Here is a 14,833-nt window from a genome sequence, read left to right as displayed (position 1 = left end):
AATAGTTTTAGGGAGGGGGGAGCATGGAGCATGTATCTCAGGAGACAATTAGGCCCTTCATATTGATAACCTTGTTAGTGTTGCTTTATGTGGGAAGGTATCTCACTGCTTTTGGGGTAGAGGTGAAGAGTAATACAGTAGATGTCAGAGGAGAGAGCTGATGTGGTGGGTTGAAACGAAACCTGTGCCAGTAGAGGGATGATTGGGTGGGATCAGGCAGAGGTTAGTGGTGTTTAGGCAGAGGTTAGTGGTGGGATTAGGCAGAGGTTAGTGGTGTTTAGGCAGAGGTTAGTGGTGTTTAGCCACAGCTCTGTATCAAGTTCACTGTGTCTGGTTTATGTCTGGTTTAGGATGGAGGATGAGGTGGGGAAGATAAGGAGAGGATTCAAAAGCAGGCCACAACAAGGATGCCTGCTCCGGGTGCAGACAGGCTTATGGGACAGTCTGACAAAGCACATTCATCACTGCTCTCTGCTTAGTTAATTATTGTAGAGTAAATAAGTCATCAAGGAAGAGTTAGGAGCTGACAAGATCTTTCTTTCTTTCTCTCTCTCTCCCTCCTAGTGAGAAATATGCTCATGGAAAGCACAGTCACACACACATTTATACTGTAATACCCCATTTCAGGGCAAACAAACAACAACTAACACATCGTCTGATTAGGTGCATGCAAACGTGTACAGTATATCTGTACTATACAGCGCACGTGCACGTGTGCGCACACACACACACACACACACACACACACACACACACACACACACACACACATACACACACACATAACCTCTGGGTAGGCACATGCACACTGACAACTCTAGCTTTGTGCTTTCAAATCAGTGAAGTGAAGATTCCTCTGCACCTGTTCTCTTCACATTGTATCTATATTTAATTCTTCATATTGTGTCTATTTGAACAAACAGAGGGAAGAGGCAGAGCTATTGCACTGGAGGATGTGGGTTGATGTTACAGTGAATGCTGTGATTCTTGCCTGCCAAATCAGCACTACTGAGTCTGGACCCCATCACATGTGAGGTTTCCAGTCCAACATTGAGTGGAGCTAACATAGTGTGCCTCTCAATAGCCTCTGTGAACTGGGAATGTCCTTCACTGGTCGTCCGTTAGATGAACATATATTGGTCCTATGATGGAGAATGTGCAGTGTAATCAATAATTTGAATGTAAGCACATCGATATCAACATAGGGTGGGCTGATGGGCTGAACGATGAACAACAAAAAACATACACATGTAATCTAAAAGGGTATTGGCTTCTGTATAAACAGAAACTGTAGTGAAGCCAAGAAAGTCAATTTGTTTGGTGTGGTTTTATTCCAGAAATGTCTAAACAATTCTCAAACAGACAGAGAACAACAAGTTCAGGACTAAAGCAGGCTAATATTCTCAAAAATGGATCTCGCAGTCGCCAGTGTGTGTGTGTGTGTGTGTGTGTGTGTGTGTGTGTGTGTGTGTGTGTGTGTGTGTGTGTGTGTGTGTGTGTGTGTTTGTGTGTGTGTGTGTGCGCGCGCGCGCCTGCGTGCGTGCGTGCGTGGTATTTTATGTCTTAAATACGACTCACTGGAGTCCAATATCACTAAGCGACTGGGTGAATCCATAAACAGAAAAATAAGCTTACTAATGAAATGATTTGGTTTCAAAGTCTCTGTGGTTGCCCGAGTCGATCCATTGCGTGAAGGAAAAGGCCATCCGTGTGGCGCACAAGGTGAGCACGCTCACCTGCGCGTCAATTGCCCAGCAGTAGCATCCACCTGTCAGCGTCGATCAAATGTACTCTTACAATTTAGAAAATAAATGGCGCATGTCCACTCCTCAACTCAACTCGACCCTCGGCGCTCTCCATTTGCTGTGACGCGTCGTTCCGCGGTGTCTCATTAAAATACGGAGGAGATTCGTATGCATGATAGTCATATCGATGGGAGGGGACATGGGCGGGGCTCAGGCAGCTCTCATTTCCCTGCGATGGTTAGCGGGGCAGCAGGGCTGGAGAGACAGCTGGGGAGCATAGTCGCCAGTCCAGCACGGAGACTCGCCTGGCCAAAAATTGCGCCGCACGCTCGCCAGGATTGCCAAACATTCCTGAAAAATATACCTGCTATTTATGGCATGTGGCTTGTAACTTTACTCCTGTTGTACTCTCTCCATGAAGGTAAGGCACACTGTTTTTATTTATTATGTTTATATATTGGCCCGGGTGTCACTTATTTTAGCCTGCATCAAAAGTGCATAATTAGCAGTAGCCTAGCCTAATTGTAAAGAAATATGCTGATGATGAAGCAAATGGCCAGTAGCTGCATTAATGTATCACGGGAAGCCATGAAATGACTTGTTTGAAAATGAAGTAGTCTATAAATATGTTGTTTGTCTACAATATGCATTGTAGCCTAACGGAACAGGTAGAGGTGTTAATAGGTGTGAAGTTTGTTATGGCTTTGTGGTCGTGTGCACCGGTCTGTGATGCCGCAGATGGTGCTGATAGCCCGGTGTGTTTTTGCATTATACCAACGAGAGTTATGAATATGTAAAATGGCTGGATAGAGGGAACGAGGTGGGAGAGGGAAATGAAAACATGTATTGAAATGCCTGAATGTTGACTTTTTTGACGGTCAAAAACTTAAGTGGGCATAGTGCAATTAAATGATTTATGTTCAAATCGATGCTTATGCTTTTATTGCATTCTTCATAAAAGATGGTATCATCTGCTTTGATAGTGTATGCTTATTGCTGTCGTTTTGTGGGTCTGTGTGTAATTGTGTTTAACGCTCAGCTGTTCTGAAGGGGTGCCCAGAATTTTGGAAGGAGATGAGGAGATTTTTTGCATGGGTCCCTGTCTAACGGTGTTGCCATATTTAAACATTAAGTAACAAATGAAGGGCCTCTTTTACGGCTGGCCTAAATATTTACATTGATTCGACGTAGTCCCATAATGAAAATCCTTTCTGAATTTTCTTTTTTATTCAGTGGTCATCATTTGTAGTTAAATTTTTATTATGATTTCTCCTCATAAAGTGCTTTCTTTTTTTAGAAAGGAAAAAATCCTAATATTTCAAAGGCTTGTTCAATATGGCAGCAAATCCCCGACCCTATTACCAAGCTGATCTCTCCTGCTATTACAGTGTATTATAATAATCCTGAACAAATCTGCGTTGAAAATAACACAGAAACTCAACAGCATCGCTCTGTAGGCATTCTTTTAGCCCTTTGTTTGGCCTGCCTGGTTGGACTTATGCATGCATGTTTATGACTTATGATTTCGTAAATGGCAAGGGCCTGGAGGATGGGCAGATATGTTATTTTTAATGACTGGTCGATAGGCCTGTATGATCGCAAAATGTATCTGATGAGATAGAAACACTCACATGATCAATAGCTTTCTTGAGTTTATTTGAGTTTGAATTTAATTGTTTCATGTAGAATAGCCACTAATTTTGTACAGAAAAACATCAAGCCATGTCTTTGCAAATGAATGTTCAAATTCGTATTTTAATGGCTGCATTTATACAGAACACTCGAGCTCAAAATGTCTTTGTGACTATAACAATTTAAAGGACTAAAATAATTAGATAGACATGAATTATCTCGGACCATCCAATCAGTCTTTTTGAATACAAAATTCAATTTGATCTAATTTAGGCCTATTTGACCGAATAAGACTACACCAGGTGCGTGGGTGCATGTGGACAAGCCCGGGCGTGTTTCCCTCTCATGGCCCACCTGAACCCAGAGTGGTGTGTGTGTGTGTGTGTGTGTGTGTGTGTGTGTGTGTGTGTGTGTGTGTGTGTGTGTGTGTGTGTGTGTGTGTGTGTGTGTAAAATGGGAAAGGGAGTGCGTGGAAGGGGACACCCCTCCTCTCTTGCACGGGTCTCTATGTCACAAATTAGGATTTGGTTAATTTCACCGTGAGTTAATTTGGCAATGATTGTTAGAGGAGCTCAAATGTTCACTTTAGACATGTTTTGAAAAACATCTTTAAATATATTCCATACGAAAATTGACATTTTCCAACAGAAAATACACCCAATTTAATATGGCAGATAATTACTCAACAAATAGACGAGGCTAATTACTCAACAACGAGACGTGCTACATAATTGTTCAATTACGCCAAAATAGAAAACCAAGGAAGATTTAAAATTTATTGTAGTCCAGGTGACAGGAGAGTTGGAGACACCATGTATTTTTCAATCCATATGAAATCTTCTTTACATATCCAATACAACTCTTAGGCTAATTCTAATTTTGCTGACGTTCAGCGCCAGCTAGCCTATAGTCCTACACTGTATGTATACATTTTAATGGCAATTTCACAAATATTAGACTTTGTTTCGATTTGAATTATTTTTTTCTGGATTTTCAGAGTCAGAATAGGCCTACAATTAATTTGCATTTTCTTGTTAACCATTTGATGATAATTCAAAACAACGCTCTAATTTAAATCAATGATTGACCAATTAGGCTAGTCTATCCAGAAATTCGACTATAAATGTAGCAGAATGGTTTATGCTAATATGTTTCAAAATGTGTATTGAAAATTAAACCATCGGTTCATTGCATTCCGAAATAGAATAATCTGAATGAAAATAACTGGTCATAAGGCTTTCCCTCCCCCGTCAAGCACCCACTGTCACCCTCCCCACCCCTCCCTCCCTCTCTCTCTCCTCCCTCGTAGAAAATAGAAATATGCAAAATTGGTCTCTCTATTTTAGCCCAAATCCCCAGCTGCCTTCTCTCCTCAGCTGCGCAATTAGCGCTGCGATCTGCCGCATCACCCAATGACAGAGCAGCAAACCGGGTCAGGGGCCAGAAGGGTACCAATGATTGCCCACAGTGCTTGCTCCTATTTTCTAATCGAATGTATTCACGGTTATTTTTTTATTTCATCTTGTAAAATTAATATAGGCTACTACTGCCATCTATTCTAAAATTGGGCGAGGCCTATTTGTCGAGACTATAGCCTACTCCCACAAATTGTTGACAGCCACATTCATTTTACAATTGTATTTATTCGGAGAGTTTAAAAGTTAAAAAAACTCCACGAATATGCTATAATAAGTGTGCTGTATGATGCGTTCAGATTATATTGAAATCAAATTACCCATAATAACGTGGGCCACGCGTTTCTCCTATTTGATTTGTTGTGTTTTTTGTTTACGACATATAAGAATCTCTCAAACTTGCCTGTACCGCAAAACTTCTTCAAAGGACATCGATTTATTCGGACTTGGTCGGTTCGGCCTGGCTTCTAACGTTACTTAAATATATATACAACAGTTAAATAACAGAAAAGACATGCTTTCCCACTCGTTACAGTGATTATGTTATGACATTGTGTGATGTTATGAGTGCTGGTGAAAAGTGACATGTTGCAGTGGTGAGGCTGGGCGAGCGCAGGGGATCAGAGCGCCGCGCTCACACAGCGTTCCACCCCACCGATAGGATCTCACAACTCTGTCACTTGCACTTCTGCTTTCCTATTCGTTTCAGTCCCTCTGTCTCTCTCTGAATCCATCGTTACATGGGATGAAAGAGTGCGAAATCATGTCGAAACAAGATGTGTCTCAAATTAGGTAACAAAAATAGATTTGTTTTGTAAAATTGTGTGTGAAAAAAACACGAAGCGCAGCTCATCATGTCAACAATAGGGATATGACAACATAACTTCTGAAGGAGGACAGCTCATGGTGTCCAAGTTGAGCAGAGTCTTTTCGCGCTTTCTATCACCTTGTGCCTTACAGTATTTCGGGATATTAATGTCAAAACTCGGCTAGCAGGTGGTTGTTTTTGTCGAAGGTACACTCGCTCTCTCTCTCTCCCCCTCCCGCTCTCTCTCACACACACTCCCCTCCCTCTCTCTCCCTCATCACTAGGCAGAATTAAAGGTTGGGGGAGGGGCAGTTTTATGCAGACTGTGCTGGGACTTGTGATCCACAGATTTGATATTCACATTAAGAGAGAAACTGGCTGCTTTGATGTGAGGGGGAGCGGATCCCAGGGGACTGCTGAAGTAGCACACTTTTTCACTGACGCAGCACGGGGTGGAGGGGGGGGTGGTGGTGGTGGGGGGGGGTTAGATTGGGGTAAGGGATGGGGGGGATGTGTACTGAGAGTAGGGGGGCAAACCCCTGTCTTGATGATATGTAACCCCACAACACCCCTCCACCCGCCCCACACCTCACCAACCACCTACTTATCGAAGACCCATAAGGATTATTCATATGTTTACATCTACCTCTATCTTACTGTCTCTGTTTCTAATTTTATGTACACCCCCCCTCCCTCTCTCTCTCTCACACACACGCACGCACACACACACACACACACACACACACACATACACACACACACACACACACACACACACACCCATACTGTATTTGAATCACACTGTTCTAAATGCACACAACTCATTGTCACACAACTTCAAAAGTCTCCCTATGAGACACAAAGATCTGAGGTAGCTTAAGAAAGGTGAGAGATGGAGGGGATGAGCAGAGGGACATGGGGAAGGAGAGGAGGAAGTGCAACGCACTGGAAACAAGAGTTTCAGTCTGGCTGAAAATGATCCTACATCTGTCTCCATGGGAAGAGGAGCTCCATGATGTGTGACAGAAAGGGGGGGGGGGTGATAGAGCACTGATGTGTGTGCACATGAGCAGAGGGTTAAAGAAAGAATGAGGGAGAAATAGGGGGAAATAGGGAGAAAGAGAGAGAAAGCATAATGCATTTGGTTAGGTGCAGGGAGCACTGGGTGTGAGAATGTGTATTTGAAGGAGGGGGTGGGGGTGTCGACATTTGTTTACTTGCTCATCTGTGTGTGGATCGTGTTTAACACACGATATGGTTTTGTGTGTGTGTGTGTGTGTGTGTGTGTGTGTGTGTGTGTGTGTGTTTGTGCATGCGTGCGCACACTGGAGAGAGGCGTAGACCAGCTGCATTATGCATAATGAAGTCTTGCATAGGCAATGGATTCTGCCTCTCCAACATACATATTCATGCACCGTTCTCCAGCAGGGCTGCATAAAATAGTGGCTCAGTGTGCGCACACTCGGGCAGCCAGAGCTGAGCTCAACCAACACCATTAGCAGGCTTCAGTGCACTGCAATGAAAACACTCCACAATGAGGGGGACATGGAGGCAGTTTACCTAACGTTTGACAAAAATAGAGGATTTTGTTCCTCGTTGTCTTCTAGTGGCTAGACACCCAGCTCCATTAGTCCCCCCCCCCCCAGATGTCAGCTCAATGTTGTTCTAGGATCAGCAGTGTCTCTTGTTTCATGTGTCTTGGACTACATTCCAAAAGGGGGGGGGGGGGGGGTGGCGGTTGTTCTGTTAGCAACACACAGTCAAGCCTGCCTGTCAGTGTGCATTAGGAATGCAGGAATGATTGGAGCCATTCAGAGTGCCTGCTAGTATTTAATCAATGGTTTCCCCGAAAAATGGCGATGACCATTTTAGCCATTCTGTCTCTTTGGTTTCAGCTTCCCACAGATGAATGTCCATGCAGGGAGGTGTGCCCTTCCCCTCAGTTCACCCTCTCAACATACAGGACAGTATGTACATGACCACTGGAACTGTACAAACATGCAATCACTTTAGACTTGGCATGTTGGATCTTTTTTTAGTCATGAGGGCTTTCACATGTCGCCGCCACCATGGCAACCCCTGTCTCCTCCCAGTGTGAGTGTGTCCTAAGTGCTGCTCATTGAGTGTGTGTGTGTGTGTGTGTGTGTGTGTGTGTGTGTCTGTCTGTTTCTGACAGGCTTTGAGTGGTGGGAGTCCACACTGAACCCCCCCCTTTAACCCACTCCCCACTCTGCCCCCGAGGTCCCTAATCTAGGAGGGGTGGTCGTGCCGCCCAGGCCCCCTAAGCTGTCAGGGTGACTCTAGCCTGCCTTTAGCCCCCCTCTCCCCCTCTCCCCCCCTCCACCCCTCCACTTTAGTCCCGTCCCCCCATTGGGAGATTATAGATATTGCAATCTTTAATATGGGCTTTATGCTCGGGGGCCATTATCAGTAATCTGCAGAGGGGAGGGCATGCAGTGGGGGAGCTGTCTGACCTGGATTCAACAGCCCTCCTCCGCAGGACGGACAGAGTTCATATTTACCATCTGTAGCATGCTCCCTATCTTTCATCAGCCCAGGCAGCGGAGAATCACTTCTTCTAAAGGGTCATGGCATTACCGTCTAGCCCAGAGGGGTGGATTTTATATATATATATATATATGGAAGCATCTTTATGCTATATCTAGAGGAGCTGAACTTAGAATTAATGTATATAGACTCTGTCCATGGTGCTGATGAGGTCAGCTTCGTGTGTTGTTAATGTGTTGCTGTCATCATTATCTGCCATCTAAATCGACATCCGATTTGGACATCAACAACCTGTCAACAACACAAGCCATCATAATTGAGCCCAACACCAACAGGATCTCATTGTTTCTGTTCTTTGGGACACTTGAGCTTCCTGCTGCAGATAGTTGAGACAGTAGTGTTAGAGGGTCTGGTCTAAGGAGAGTACCTGGATACGTAGATGGGGGTGAACCATGCGCCATGCATGAATACATCTTCTGCATGGATATGGGCAACTTTTAGATGTAGTGTAGATTTAGGGAGAGATGTGTTTCATGCGAAGACACTGAGCTTCATTCTTACAGTTAAATTATTCATGGGTAGGTGATAATGGTAAGAGATAATGAGGACTATTTGTGCCGTGTCGAATCTACAGTAAATGCTGATACAGAATGTGTGTGTGTTTGTGTGTGTGTGTGTGTGTGTGTGTGTGTGTGTGTGTTTTGCATACTTTGGGGGATGGGGAGATAGTTCTGTGTGCCCACATCTGTCTAACTATAGCAGAGTCCTTTCTCTCCATTTAATCTTGCCCTCCTTGACCCTGAATTCTGGGGACTGTCTCCCTCACTCTCTCTGCTGGAGCTGTCTGCCCCTAATCTGAGCACCCAGGAGGAACACTCCTGATGTGTGTGTGTGTGTGTGTGTGTGTGTGTGTGTGAGAGAGAGAGAGAGAGAGAGTGTGTGTGTGTGTGTGTGTGTGTGTGAGTGTGTGTGTGTGTGTGTGTGTGTGTGTGTGTGTGTGTGTGTGTGTGTGTGTGTGTGTGTGTGTGTGTGTGTGTGTGTGTGTGTGTGTTAAATATGAAAGGAGATTAAACAGACTTAACTCTCTGCGTCTGGCATACAAATTCCAATCACATAACCTATCTGTGTGTTTTCTCTAGGAGTGTGTGTATGCAGAGGTAGAAGGCTCCTCCCCCACCCTCCCACCTAACCCACCAGAGGCTTTAGCCCAAATCCCAGGCTTTCTGCATCACATGACTGATGTTTGCAGCTGGACAAATATTGACATACATTTGTTATGATTATTTTGCTACACATTTGAAGGACATTAATTTTCCCTCCCTATCTTCTGTTATTAAACCTGTTTGCATGACCATTACTTGTATTACTCTTCTTGAATATTGTGCAGGCAGATCCAGATGTGGAAATTGTCAGTGTTTCGGAGGATTCTCTTTTTCCTGGCCCTCCATCACTGACGCTGTTTGTTTACACAGGGATGTGACTGATTTGTCTCTCCCCTTGCCTATGAGTGACCCTCTCTCCTCTCTGTCTGCTCTCTCAGTACACAGCGAGGATGTGGGCTCTACCAGGCTGTACTTTGTGAATGCGTCCCTGCAGAGGGTGACCTACTCCAGCTCCGTGGGGGTGTCCCTGCCCTGCCCGGCCGGCGGCACCCCCACTGCCATCCTGCGCTGGTACCTGGCCACTGGCGACGACATCTACGACGTGCCCCACATTCGCCACGTCCACGCCAACGGCACCCTCCAGCTCTACCCTTTCTCGCCCTCCGCCTTCAACAGCTACATCCATGACAATGATTACTTCTGCACCGCCGAGAACCAGGCCGGCAAGATCCGCAGCCCCAACATCAGGGTTAAAGCTGGTGAGTTCCAGGGGCAGGGGGGAGAGGGAGAGAGGGGAGGAGAGGGAACAGGGAGGAGAGGTGGATAGAAAAGGGGAGAGGGAGAAAGGGGAGGAGAGGGGACAGGAAAAGAGGTGGATAGAGGAAGGGCTGAGGAGCAAATAGCTGGAGAGGGGAGGGAAAGAGGACACGATGAAGGGCCATGAGGGAAGGGGAGAGAGGGAAGAGAGCAGGCAGATCGGAGGAGAGTGACAGCAATAGGGTGAAAGGGGAGCAGAGAGGGAGAGAGAGAAACTTGGGGGAAAAAATCAAAAGGGAGGGAGTTGATTGGCAGCTGCCAAAAGCCTGCCCACAACACCACAGCACCTGCCCAAAAATAGCCCTGTCCCAGACCCAGCCTGACCTAGAACACAGTCTACTGAGGGAACATCTGTAACATATCCCGTCCCAAACCCTGGCTGTCGGACTGGACTCCACTTAACACACTACGCATCACACAGATGACCCTTCCATCCCCCCAAAAAAGAAGATGTATACAAATATGTACAAACTCATATGCAGAACACAAACCACACCTCCTTAAATGGAAGACAGTATCCATGCAGAAGTCACAGGCGAAACATGGTGCTGCTGGTTGCTATGCCAGTCCTACACTATCAGCTGACTTTCTGTTCTGTGATGCTGTCTCTCTCTCTCTCTCTCTCTCTCTCTCTCTCTCTCTCTCTCTCTCTCCATCTTATTCTCTACCTCTATCCATGTCCCCTCTCTCTCTCTCTCTCTCTCTCTCTCCATCTTATTTTCTATCTCTATCCATATCCTCTCTCTCTCTCTCTCTCTCTCTCTCTTCATTACCTCTCCTCCTCCTCCCTCCTTCCTCACACCGTCCTCTGGTGCCATGCCAAATATAGCCGCAGCACACTTCTTTAATTATCTCTCATTATGATACCTAATTGGTGCACTCCATTGATTAGTCTTCATGCCGATGCTTTAAGAAGGTGGACCTCTTACAAAGCAGCCCTGTGCTGAGCAGTGCTGCACTGAATGAGGTGGCTTTATCAATATGCGCTGTTCTATCCAGAGCAGGCGAGGCTGGTGGAGGTAGGAATCGGAGGACGGGCTCCTTGAAAATGCATGGAAAGGAGTTACAATTCCTCATTCCATTCCATGCATTACAATGAGCCCACCCTCCGATTCCTACCTCCACCAGCCTCCCCCAGGCTCTATGTAGACAACTGGAGATGAGATACAGTATGGGCTGTAGAATCAGTGGGTCCCCATCGGAACCAGACCTTTACAGACACAACAGTTCTGCCGCCTGTGTCGTCCACCGCCTACAGCCCCTCCCTCCCTGTCCCTGTCCGTCATTCACATCAGGGCAGACAGTTCCTCCCCCCGTCCCTCCTGCTGTCAACATCTGTTTTCATATTCTGCCTCCCAACACCGACCTGCACTAATACTCATACTCATACTAATACTAATACTAGTGCCAAGCCGAGGATTAGAGAGAAGGCCCCTGAGCTGCACGCCAGCCGGTCGCTGCCTTCATTCCCTCATGACCCAAAAGCCCGCCCTCAGGAGACAAGGGATTAGCATTTACAAAACGCCCCATAGCCCGGAAGTTATGGTCAGGGAGTTATGGTTCGACAGGTTATGGTCAAGCAGATATGGTCCAGAGGTTGTGGTCGCAGGGGTTTAGGGGGTCAGGGTGTTACGGCTGATGTGTTGTTACACAATGTGCTGATGTGTTGTTACACAAATGCTAACGGCGGTCCTACCACTCCAATTGTTCTGCACTCAATGATGCTAATGCTACATAACCAAATCCACATTTTGGGGTCGCTGACGCTCTGGTTTCATCGACTACTTTCTAGATATTCATAAGATAAGGGTCACTTGTAATTTGGTTGAACTATCCCTTTAAGGCATAGCTAGCTGCAGTTCTGTTTGTGATTTCATACTGTCTCTCCATGGACCATTGGCTTTATTTCATGTAGGCATTTCCATAGATTTCCATTTCTATCATTTCCATTTCTATATTCTACCTCTTAGATTGGGGAGAGCATGTGGCTAGTCTCTTGCTGTGTTGTTTGAATGCAGTAGGAACCTGATGCTGCCTGCTCACCACCACACTGCTGTTACCAGGAAGGGGGGTTCCAAACCAGTTTCTTAGCAACCTTCAGATATGTCCTAGCTTCTCATGATTTCACTAATGAGTTCCTGCTCATTTAGGAGAGTGTAGAATATTGCATAAACATGCGTAGTGGAGCACTCCCCCCTTGTTTTTATTCAACAGCCTTATCTACAGTTCTCTATCAGGAGACCTCACTGTAAAATCTTCATCAAGTTGTGTACCAAGCAATAGATGAGTGTCTGATGTTGATGTCTTGAAAGCTAGCCAATAATTTGTTTTGTTTATCCTGCTCAGATAATTTTAGCGTAGTTTATGGTAAAAACAAACTGTAGGATTAGTCACGTTCAAACAATAGACTGCTGAAATCCAATGCAGCGGATCTGGAAAGTGTTTGCTAACTCAATCCCTAAGTGTTATTTTGTCTGTGTAAAATAATTCAGCGATACGATTGATTAGTACATGATGAAATACAGTGACAGTGTTAGCTGATTTGATACTGAACTACTGTAAATTATTCTTGCAATGATATTTATTACTGTCCATTCATCCCATATAGTCCACTAGAGTTATAGTATTAATTTGTGTGTGTGAAAACATGAGATTATAATCTAATGTAATTTTTTTTTTAACATTTACATTACATTTATGGCATTTAGCAGACACCTTTATCCAAAGCGACTTATAACAAATACATTTGTCTAAGTAAGTGAATCATCTATCCATCAGTCATCATAAGAAAAATAAATCTATACTAGGACCAGGAGCTATTGGCAGTCACAATGCTTTTTTTTTTTAACATTTTGCTACACCAAAGATCCTTCATTTATTTAAAATCTATTTTGCAGGTTAATAACAAACTTTTTCCTCTGATGTATAGGTGTTTACTAATACAAAACACTTTGACAACTCCCTGACGTCCTAACACTAACTGTGTGTGTAGTTTTCAGGGAACCCTATACGGTACGAGTGGCAGACCAACGCTCCATGCGGGGCAATGTGGCCGTGTTCAAGTGCCTCATCCCCAGCGCCGTGCAGGAGTACGTCAGTGTGGTGTCCTGGGAGAGGGACACTGTCTCCATCGTCCCAGGTAGGGAGGGGTCCGGGGATGGGGGACGGGGGACAGGGGGGCGGGGGGTGTATGCAGATATTGGGGGCCTTGAGAAAAAGGACGAGGTACTGTGCGTGTGTGCGTGCGTGCATGCATGCGTGTGTGTGCGTGTGTGTGTGTGCGTGCGTGCGTGTGTGTGTGTATGCGTGCGTGTGTGTGTTTATGTACGTTTTGGAGGCATGATGATGTGCTGCTGGGCTCTGTGTATTTCCTGACCTAACTCTAACTCCTGTCTGCTGTCTGCTCACTGTTCTGGATCACTGGTTCACCCCCTCCCTCCCTCCTTCCCTCCCTCCCTCCCTCCCTCCCTCCCTCCCTCCCTTAATCTGACTTCTCGCTCTCCCTACCTCTTTACCTTGCTTTTATCCCCTCTTTCCCTTCTCTCCATCTGCCTCACTATCTCTCCAACCCCCTTCTCTCTTTTTCTCTTCTTCCATCTGTGTCTGTCACTGTCCCCTCTTCTATATCTCTCTCTCTCTTTGTCTAAATTGATTGACTCCTTTGTTTATCTCTTCCCCATGTATCCCTCCATGTCTCTGAATCATTATCCTAATGTAGATCCATAGTAGATTTACCTGACATGCAGAAGATCTTCCAACATCCTCTTCTTCTAGCCTACTGCCCTCTCCGTTGGATCTATTTCTACCTTCTCCCTCCTTGTTCCCCTGCCCCCTGTCCTTGAAGAATACTGCTACAATTAGAGACACTAGATGTCAATAGGACCATGCCCCCACATTCATCTTCATTAACCTCATTTGTGTGTGTGTGTGTGTGTGTGTGTGTGTGTGTGTGTGTGTGTGCGTGTGCCTGTGTCTGTGTCTGTGTCTGTGTCTGTGTATCTGTGTGTGTATATCTACATGTATGTTGTGTGTTTATTACATGTGCCTTAATAGTATTAATGTATACTCATCATACAAGAGATAATAATGAACCACTACAATGCTTGTCATTTCCAGCTGACAATAACAACCTGGAAGGTGGAGAGGGAGAGAGTAGAGGAGAGAAGGAGGCAAAGAAAGAGAAGCAAGGAGGGTAGTGGGGCAAGAACAGCCTCAGGACCTGGCAGATGGCGTTCTATATACATGCATGTAACACACACACACACGCACACACACGCACGCACACACACACACACACACACACACACACACACACACACACACACACACACACACACACACACACACACACACACTCATACAGTGTAGGTACGCACACACACATCATGTGTAAATGTATGTTATGTGTATTTCTGAAACTCTTTCTGCTTTGTGCATATCATTTATTATATTCATTGTCAGGGAAAGACAGTACATGCTGTATTTTTGGTTTTTAGAGACTTGGATCCTATTTTATAGGATCTTTTCAATTGTGTGTTGCTTATGAGCTTGGTGTTATCAATTCAATACTTTGCATTCAGTATTAAACTAAATGTGAGTGGGATCCTATGCCTATGGGATCCGATGCTTATTGTCAGTGTTGCATGGTTGTTAGTTTGTGTTGGTGAGTTACTCTACAGCTGTGTAGAATATAAATGTGTGTTTGGCTGTAGTTTGTGTTTGTTTCTCATAGTGAGAACATGGCTACTGTATTCACTGTTTTGCTTTGCTGCTGATTTGTCTAAATTTGTCTTAAAGGCTAACATT

General features: G+C 45.1%; 1 protein-coding gene across 1 annotated transcript in view; it reads left to right on the top strand.

Annotated features, from left to right (window-relative positions):
• Nucleotides 1–1,979: 1,979 nt before the first annotated feature.
• The window catches only part of LOC310824945 (cell adhesion molecule DSCAML1-like), a gene marked incomplete at both ends in the record, with an annotated part of 49,686 nt that continues 36,832 nt past the window's right edge, over nt 1,980–14,833 (top strand). The window contains 3 exon segments of the mRNA XM_083697304.1: nt 1,980–2,166; nt 9,649–9,969; nt 13,020–13,166. Coding sequence (XP_083553430.1) covers nt 1,980–2,166; nt 9,649–9,969; nt 13,020–13,166 — 655 coding nt within the window.

The sequence above is a fragment of the Argentina silus genome (genome assembly GCF_951799395.1).
Source record: "Argentina silus genome assembly, chromosome: 2".
Taxonomy (NCBI): Eukaryota; Metazoa; Chordata; class Actinopteri; order Argentiniformes; family Argentinidae; genus Argentina; species Argentina silus.
This window is presented reverse-complemented; position numbering and strand designations above follow the sequence as displayed.